At 39.3% G+C, this 9704-nt stretch overlaps 1 protein-coding gene across 1 annotated transcript in view; it reads right to left on the minus strand.

Moving 5' to 3' along the window:
* Nucleotides 1-9704, minus strand: part of ripor1 (RHO family interacting cell polarization regulator 1) — a 40175-nt gene that overhangs the window by 26695 nt on the left and 3776 nt on the right. The window contains exons 2-7 of the mRNA XM_014024080.1: nt 8217-8369; nt 8001-8079; nt 3971-3994; nt 3803-3856; nt 1350-1499; nt 1066-1129 (exon numbers count right to left, since the gene is read on the minus strand). Coding sequence (XP_013879534.1) covers nt 1066-1129; nt 1350-1499; nt 3803-3856; nt 3971-3994; nt 8001-8079; nt 8217-8369 — 524 coding nt within the window. The remainder of the gene's footprint in view (nt 1-1065; nt 1130-1349; nt 1500-3802; nt 3857-3970; nt 3995-8000; nt 8080-8216; nt 8370-9704) is intronic.

Raw genomic sequence — 9704 nt, forward strand, 5'->3', positions numbered from 1 at the left:
TCATTTCTACCTTCTCCTCTCTGTCAACGCTCTCTGGTTTCATTTAAAAGAGTCGATCATCAGATATTGTCCAAGATTAACCTTCAGGGTTTATATAGCTCGCTCACACTGAGGACCTATCCACGTCATCATTTACCCAGAATGCTTTGCGTGTAAATAAAATGTCCCCTTCAGTGTGATAGTTTTAAACTTTTTGTTTAAAAATTATAAGCTCCATCATATAGTATTAAACATCTTATTGTTCCATACTTTCCTAACAGAGCACTTCGCTCTCAGACTGCAGGTTTACTTGTGGTTCCTCAAGTTTCTAAAAGTAGAATGGGAGGCAGAGCTTTCAGTTATCAAGCTCCTCTTGTGGAACCAACTTCCAGTTTCTGTCCATGAGGCTGACTGTCTACTTTTAAGATTAGACTGAAGACTTTCCTTTTTGATAAATCATATAGTTAGACAGGTTTCCTGAATTATTCTTCATTTCTGCTGCTATAGACTTAGACTGCTGGAGCACAAACTGAGCACATTTCCTCACTCTGCTGTTGTCTTTAGTCTCTCTTCTCTACGTTTGTTGTAATTATTTCTATCATGTTTTGTCTTTGTCTCTTTTCCAGAAGAAGGTGCACCTGGACCAGTCCTGGACCAGTTCTTCTGTGCTTACCTGTGTCTCTTTCCTGTCCCCCAACCAGCCGATCGAGGCAGATGGCCGCCTGTCCTGAGCCTGGTTCTGCTGGAGGTTTCTTCCTGATTAGCAGGGAGTTTTTCCTCTCCAACCTTTGCTCAGGATGGGAGACTGTGATGAAGTGATTCAACGTAGCCTGCTGGTTTCTTCTTTAGATAGTTTTTTTTTCATGTACAGTGCCCTGAGACACCATATGTTGTGACTTGGCGCTATATAAATAAACTGAATTGAATTGAATTATAAAAACTAAACAGCCTACAGTACTTTTACAGTCTTTATTTTACAGTTAAAATATATGTTTATCAAATAAAGTCTAATGTTACAACTAATCATAGATCCCTTTAAATAAAGAAGTAAACTAGTTTAACGGAGCAGGTTCTGAAGCCTCGTACCTTTCATTTTTATGTGGAACTTTCCCAGCTGGTTCTGCAGCTCGCTCTCCAACACACACATGTTCTGCAGGAAGGAAACATTCAGTCAGACTTTTCTGCACATGCAGGTCGCTGATGATTAGTTGTTGCAGTGGTTCTAACACTTTATACCATGCTATACTGTAAATAAGTGTTCATGAAGCCTGAAGCATGGTCTAACACTGAGAGCAGCCTGCTGTCAGGTGAAAAAAAATAAAAATACCTGCTTATAAAATAACCTTATTGTTGGTAATGTTTCCTCTCACCTCTGTGTACTCCTTGTATTCTTTACTGGCCTCCACCAAACTCTCCCTGGCCTCTCTGCTTCCTGGAGAGGCTGTGAATGCCTTCATCATCTTGTTGGCTCCGTCCCTCAGCCTCCTCTGCAGGCAATAAGCTTCATACAGCTCCTCAATCTGTGAAAAGAAGATTTTAAAAATTACATGTTTTATCAAATAATAGTCTTTTACAGTAGGGTAAATGTGCACACATCACTGAGGAAGAAAATAAACTGGTTTCAGACAGAAAGCTGTTTTATGTCTGTCCCTGGCGATATGTCACATTCATTTTTTTTATCTGTCAACTCTGCCTGCACTGAGAACAACCTCAACTTTGTACACAGACTGATAGTCCTTAAACATCTCCTGCAGGGACCCCAAAGTACTGCAGGGGGGACAGGATCATTAGCCTCCTTCAGATCCACAAAACATAAGTAGACCGAAATGTGGAATTTTAGACTAAAGTGATGAGAATTTCTTAGATTTCCCCGTACTGTCAGACTTAAGTGTAAAAGTAAATTATCAAAATTTCTTAGTCTAAGAATACCCCTTACTTTCCCAGATAGTTAAGACTGCTCCAGAGGACTCTTAAGTGGTAAAGAGTTGCCACTAGAGATGGACTGAGAAGATGTTTTCCTGCCCACCTGAGTGTGACTCTCAGTTATTATGTACAGAGGAACTACAATAAAGGTGTGGAAAACAGGTTTAGTCATCAATACAAAAGAAAGAATTAAGGGAAAAATTATTACCAGTGTGCATAATGTTTGACCTGTAGGAGATATTTCTGTGCAGTTTTTGGAGAAAGTATTGTATGCTCTTTTTTATAGGCAGGAGGGTGAGAACTTAACATTTCCTCAACTTCTGAGGTATGAAAAAAATCTGAAGCAGAGTTTTTGAAAAAAAAACAAAAACCTGAGATATTCTCTACATGTCTGGACTCATGCAAAATGAGGAAATCTGTGTAATTTATAACAACCAACATGACATGTTTGAACATTAGTGTGTTAAAAAGTGAACTTATCTTAGTTTTCACAGTTTTCTCCTGATATTTCTCAGAGAATATTCTTGAACATGATATCCGAGGCAGTGATTGGTTCATGTCTGGGTTTTGTAATGATGTCATCCAAGATCAGCTTTGCGGCACAGCAAAGTGTTGTAAATCAGCTCTAAGACTAACACTTAAGAATTACTCTTACACTTTGCTTAAAGTGAGACTGAGACACTTGATAAATTACTTTTAGCCTCGGCTTTTAGCTAAGATTTTTTTCTTTACACTTAAGTCCATTCTTAACCGCATTCTTAAGAGTAAATCTAAGTAGTTTGATAAATACGAGCCCCGGGCACATATTTATCCAATATTACACACTGTATAATCAATTTTTCCCCTGATTTATTTTGTATTACACATCCAACCCATAACACTAATTCACACCTTATTTTAGCAACTCTGTACATTGTAACTGAGACTAACACCAGGCACCCGCTTCGGATGTTATCATCCATTAAATGGACATTATTAGCCATTATCAGTCCCATAGAATGGCTTCAGACTGTCAGCTGGTTAATATGAGGCATAAAACCACTAAGGTTAATTTTAGAGAAAATTACATGGATAAAGTCGACCAGACTCCGGTTGTAGCAGATTGTTGCATTCCAACATATATGGCACTGGTAACCCACCAGGGGCACTGTCGGGACAGTCTGAAGCCATTCAATGGGACTGATAACCACTAATAACGTCCATTTAATGGACTGATAATATTTGAACCGACTGACTCAGATGGGGGACCCCCATGCATTATTTGAGGAGATGCAGTGATGCAGGACAGCTGTGATCTCTGTCTTCGCAGACCTCTAGTAGCAACTTTTAACTAGCTGTGACCTCTGGAGCTGTCTTAAATATCTAAGAGTGATTCTTAGATTTTAGAATTTTGATAACTTGCATTCACATTTAAGTCTGAAAGCAGGAGTAAATTTCATAAATTCGCAACTCTTCAAAGTAAAATTCCACTCTAAAATGTTTGATAAAAATGGACCCTGGTCCACTTTTCTACAAGCAGGATAACAGTGTCAGGTTTGGTAGGAGGCAGGAACAAGTTCAAAAACAACACTGACTCATTATTAAAAGGGAAAACAACAACTAAAAAACTGACAACTCAGGAGATCACAGACTGTAGTATGAAGCTACCAACACACCACTGATATGGAAATGAAACACAGAATAAAGACAAGGTTAAGTAAGAGGACCACAGCTGGAACTAATGGAATAAGGAACAGGAGGAGCGCTGAGAAGACGACCAACTGAGGCTACAATGGAACAAATGAAGACAAGAGAAATAAAAACACAGAATGATCTAAAACTCTAAAAACTGTCAAAAATGAACCAAAAACACACAGATCAGAAATCCACACATCTCCTGTTGCTTTGATGAAGGTCTTACCTTGCTGAGGTGAAACTCCAGGCGTCTCACGTACCTCTCAATCACCTTAACTTGCTGTCAGAGAGAAGCAAAGTTATTTTACTCTGACTGCTTCTTCAGTCATGCCTAAAAACTTAATTTCCTTTTCAGCAACATTTAAAGAAAAAAAGAGTAAGAAAAGTAACTCACCTTGTCTAAGTCATACAGGAACCCCTGAGGAGAAAGAAAACATTGTGTCATTATGAGGTGAAGACTCTCAGTCATCCAGGACATGGAAATTATTAAGTTTATTTGATAGGGACAGACACACAAACAACATAGACAGAATAAGACAACAGTCCCATTGCCTGTATCATGGTGCTTATAGCGTGAGCTAATTTGCAGCACTTGTCCCTAGATGGACTCTTATAAACAGTGCACCCACAGTAAATCCAACAAGTTAAAAAAAATCAAACTGGACTTCACTTCTGAAAAAAAAAAATTCTACACATCTGGGAAGATTTCTCAAATCAAAACTGTGGAGTGTGGAGTTCCAAGCTTTAAACTACAGGAGATAATCTGTTCTGTCAGTTTTATTTGATCATTATTTAACCAGGAAAATCCCATTGAGATCACAGATCTGTTTTGCAAGGGTGGCCTGGGCCTGAAGATAACCTATTGTTTTTGTGATTCATTAAACTCCTCCCCCCCCTCACATTGTAAAGTTGTTGTGGTCTTTGTCAGCCTGACTCACAGAAAAGATGCTTTAATCACACGCTCCATGTCAGCTAGGACTAAAACATCACCCTTTCACCAGCTGACAAAAAAGATGTACAGTTCTCCTCAACACTTCTGAATACAAAAAGAAAAAAAAATTGTATAGGTCTTCTGGACGGGTTCTTCTCTAATGAAATGTTTCGTCTCTCCTCCAAGAGACTTCTTCAGTCTGAGAGTTTCAGGCAAAATTCAGGCTTTTAAGCACTGCCTCCATGTGACTGATACTCACATCACATGGCTATCGTTGACACCTAATTAACACTTATTGTTAACAGGGGTGCAGTGATACTGGCTATAGCAGCACTGTAGGAGGGGGACAACTGAAAACGGAGGCCTCCACCTCTGTTTAATGATGGACGGTCTTTCTTCACAAAAATGTCTTCTTTGACTCCTCTCTCAAACCAACGTTCCTCTCTATCAAGAATGAGAACATCCTCATCTCTGAAAGRGTGACCGCTGGCCTGTAAATGAGTGAAAACTGCAGAGTTCTGGCCATTAGATGTGGCTCGTCTGTGTTGGGACATTCTTTTGAACAGTGGCTGCTTTGTTTCCCCGATGTATAACTGGTCGCAGTCCTCCTGGCACTTAACAGCATATATAATATACTAATGGCCAGAACTCTGCAGTTTTCACTCATTTACAGGCCAGCGGTCACTCTTTCAGAGATGAGGATGTTCTCATTCTTGATAGAGAGGAACGTTGGTTTGAGAGAGGAGGAAAAGAAGCCATTTTTGTGAAGAAAGACCGTCCATCATTAAACAGAGGTGGAGGCCTCCGTTTTCAGTTGTCCCCCTCCTACAGCGCGGCTATTGCCAGTATCACTCCACCCCCTGTTAACAATAAGTGTTAATTAGGTGTCAACGATAGCCATGTGATGTGAGTATCTGTCACATGGAGGTAGGGCTTAAAAGCCTGAATTTTGCCTGAAACTCTCAGACTGAAGAAGTCTCTTGGAGGAGAGACGAAACGTTTCATTAAAGAAGAACCCGTCCAGAAGACCTACACAATTTTTTTCTTTTTGATTTTTTACCTGGATTACTGAGATGCATCAGGACACTTCTGAATACCATGAAAAAAAAACGTATTTCTCAAAACCACCACCACCACCTACTCCGCAACTACCTGCAAAAGCCTGGAAATCACAAAGCAATCAATCAATCACCGTGATACAGAATATATCCCAGAGAAACCACTCCGTGTTTTTATAAACTTTCCCAAAATTCAGAAAGAAGGAGCACCTCTCAGACCCATAAACTCTGTGGCATACAGTGTGATGATGTAAACATCTTGCTGGTGTTTTAGCTCTTCTTGTTGGAAACACCACATCACCAAGAGAACAAAGAAAGTCAAACAGCATGGTGGCTCAGATGGTAGAGCTGATGCCTCTCAGCAAGAAGGTTGCTGGATCAAATCCTTTCTGGGTAAATTTTTCATGTTCTCTCTGTGAATGTCTGGGTTCTCTCCTCCCACAGACCAAACACTTGACTGTTAGGTGAATTGGTAATTCTAAATTGCTTGTAGGTGTGAGAAAGAGCGTGAAATGTTGTTTGTCCCTGTGGTGGACTTGTGACCTGTCCAGGGTGTACCCCACCCCTTGCATATGGATACGAGTGACCCTGAAAGGAAGAAGCAAGTACTGTATGGACGATGGATGGAAGTCAAACATCTGAAGCTGGCAGCAGAAACCCTTGTATAGTTTAATGTCACTTCACTTTTCAGGAAACAACTTCAACAAGATGATAACCCAGCCTGGACCAGTTCTGTACCCTGCTGGATCTTTATCTTCCCACCACAGATTTTATCTTTAATGACAGTTTTTACAAACATAGAAGAAGTGGAAAAAAGCTCTGAACTATGAGAGAACAACACAGAGCAACTGGTGCAGATACTGGGTACAAATCCAAACTAAGGAAGCAGAAGTTCATCAGGCACATGTGCCGACAACATGAAGTTCACCTGAGAGGATACCAACAACAGCAACCTGCCTTTGTGGGACCTCTCTCACACCAACCCACACAGATCAGTACCTTCTGCTGGACTCTCAGTGGAACACAAACATTCTTATTTACAGACACTTGGCTCAACACAGAGCCAGGTCAGGACAAGCACAAGACTCATCTGTTCACCTGCACCTCACAGATAAGAGACACTCTTAAAGGGAACCACGATTAGTTGTAACATTAGACTTTATTTGATAAACATTTATTTTAACTGTTAAATAAAGACTAAAAATACTGTAGGCTGTTTAGGTTTTGTAAATTTTTAAAAGTATATTTTAACATGGACGGGGCCATTTTATTTATATGCAAAGCATTCTGGGTAAATGATGATGTGGATAGGTCCTCGGTGTGAGCGAGCTATGTCCACCCTGAAGGTTAATCTTGGACAATATCTGATGATCGACTCTTTTAAATGAAACCAGAGAGTGTTGACAGAGAGGAAAAGGTAGAAATGACTCAGCCTGGAACTGAAAATATGGATGGAGGACAACAGAGCTGCTTCATGGAAGAAGAACCTCAGCTTAGCCTGTTAGTTTTAGTGCCGACGCTATATTGCCTTATATGTATTAGCTCGGTGCTAGCACGACAAACAAGCTAAACTGAGGTCCTCCATCCATATTTTCAGCTGCAGCCTGAGTCTTTTTTGTGTTCCCCTCTCTGTCATGTGGATGGAGGACCTCAGTGACGAGAGGAGAATGTGTAGCACTGAGCTAATACATATATATGGTGATAGCGTCAGGGCTAACGCTAAAGCTAACAGGCTAAGCTGAGGTTCTTCTTCCATGAAGCAGCTCTGTTGTCCTCCATCCATATTTTCAGTTCCAGGCTGAGTCATTTCTACCTTCTCCTCTCTGTCAACGCTCTCTGGTTTCATTTAAAAGAGTCGATCATCAGATATTGTCCAAGATTAACCTTCAGGGTGGATATAGCTCGCTCACACTGAGGACCTATCCACGTCATCATTTACCCAGAATGCTTTGTGTGTAAATAAAATGGCCCCGTCCGTGTAATATATTTTTACACTTTTAGTTTAAAAATGATAAAAAGTGAACATCCTACAGTATTTTTACAGTCTTTATTTTACAGTTAAAATATATGTTTATCAAATAAAGTCTAATTTTACAACTAATCATGGATCCCTTTAAACAGACAAACGGTTCACATTTTGGACAGAGAAGGCAGATGGTTTGAAAGGGGCTGAGAAGAACACCATTTACATCAAACAAGAGAAAAAACATCCCACTGCAGATTTTATCTTTCTAAATCCCACAATGGAGCATTAAACCTTGTACCCAGTCATATTCACATTCATTCAAAAAGTTTCATCTACAGGTGAATTCAGCTGCATAAACACAACACATCATGCAGTTTAAAGCTTGAAACTATAGTTTGGAAGAAATCCAGTTCTTTTTTTTAACTATTGGGATAGATATTTTATTGCAAATCCCAAACCCACAACATACCAGTCTGGAGTTTCTTTTGGATTGTTTTATCTGTTTGTTGAGGTTATTTAGGTCCTTCTGATAAGCCTGCAGGCAAGACCTAAGAAGAAACACACCAAGCCAGGTTAGAAAGACCTTTCCATCCCTGTGGAGAGAAGAGTTGAGACCTGATGCAGCATCAACCAAACTATCCTTCAGACTGAAAGATGAGTCTGTGTTTGCACAAAGCACACTTACCGAAGGCCTCTCTTCAAGGCCTCGTAGGCTTCGTCTAGTCGCTCTGGTTGAGGAACTTTAGGTGTCAGGCTGGACTTAGTGGACATGGTAAACATCAGACTGGCTCTGCTGGACTTCCTGGTGAGACCAGGAGTGCTGAATGCTGAGAGGTTCCTGCGGTTGGACAACATCATCAGTGTTAGAAACTGTAACGACCTCCTGATCAGTGTGATCAAGTCGTGTCACTGAGTGGAGCCAGCATCGTGTTTTTGGATGTGTTGATGGGAAAGTAAAGAGCTCTAACTTGTGTTATAGACATGAACACTGGTTCTTTTGCACCGATATATTTTTGCACACATTCAGACTAGAAGACTCCTAGTCCAGGAGCTGGAGAGTTTTTTTGAAACCAATCAATGAATAAACATCTATAACTGATTCATTTTCAGTCAGTCCAATTAAAGATGGCTGCCACAGCTAATCAAACTTATCTAATAATTCAGTTTTAAATGTGATGAAGTAAAGTGTGCATGGTAGTAATCAGGGTTATGCAATAAAATATATTGAGGTTGGATTTAGATTTTCTTGCTCCAATCAATCACAAAAACAGTATAAATGACAATTTAAAAAATGTTTTTTTTTCATATTATATCCACTTTAGAGCAGGCTCTTTCTGTGTGAGACAAACTGAGGGGCTGCATTCAGTTTTACCACCAAGTTAATTTATAATGAAACAGTCCATATTAACACGTTCTGTGTGGTTTGAAAGAACATTTTGTCAGTACATGAACACGTATGCGGCAGCTGGAAGACTCAAGTCAAACAAAGCCTTGTTTACACTGCAGGAAAAACTGACGAATCAGAATTTTTTGTTTTGCTTATGTCCTTATATTAAAATTTTCATGACGATCTGATTGTGACTAATCAAATTTTTGCAAATTCGACCAAGATTTTTTTGTTTGTGGCACTAAATCAGATATATAATGTATTTTCCCCCCGCTTAAATAATGAACGTGTAAGGAACTTTTATTTCCTTTTTTTACTTTAGAAAAAAATAACTGAATTTTTTTCAAGTTATAAATGTCTTTCAGGCATATTTTTAAGCAGATATTCTTTTACTAACTCCTTTAATGTTTTGGTGATCTGAAACCTCTTTTGCTTTGTTTTTGTTGAAAATTTAGAATAATTTCTATTTACTTATTTAAATGTTATTATTCAGACTGTTATGTGCTTCAGGCACATTTGATCTATTTTTGCTTTTTTCTAGATAATTTTTGTTTATAGTTGGGTATTTTTGTCCTTTGGTTTTTTTTAGAGGAAATATTGTATTTTTAGAATTGGTTACTTCTTATAGTAAAATATTTTTATTTAAAGGCTCTGATTGGTTAGCTGCTGTGCCCGCCTTTAAATAGGGCTGGTCCTTAGCTCTTTTTTGGCCTTCTCCACCCTCCTCTGCTCACCTTTGTTGGTGCTGATTTCACTCAGCTGACTGCAGGTGAGCCTATATATATA

Source organism: Austrofundulus limnaeus, unplaced genomic scaffold, assembly GCF_001266775.1.
Source record: "Austrofundulus limnaeus strain Quisiro unplaced genomic scaffold, Austrofundulus_limnaeus-1.0 Scaffold406, whole genome shotgun sequence".
NCBI lineage: Eukaryota > Metazoa > Chordata > Actinopteri > Cyprinodontiformes > Rivulidae > Austrofundulus > Austrofundulus limnaeus.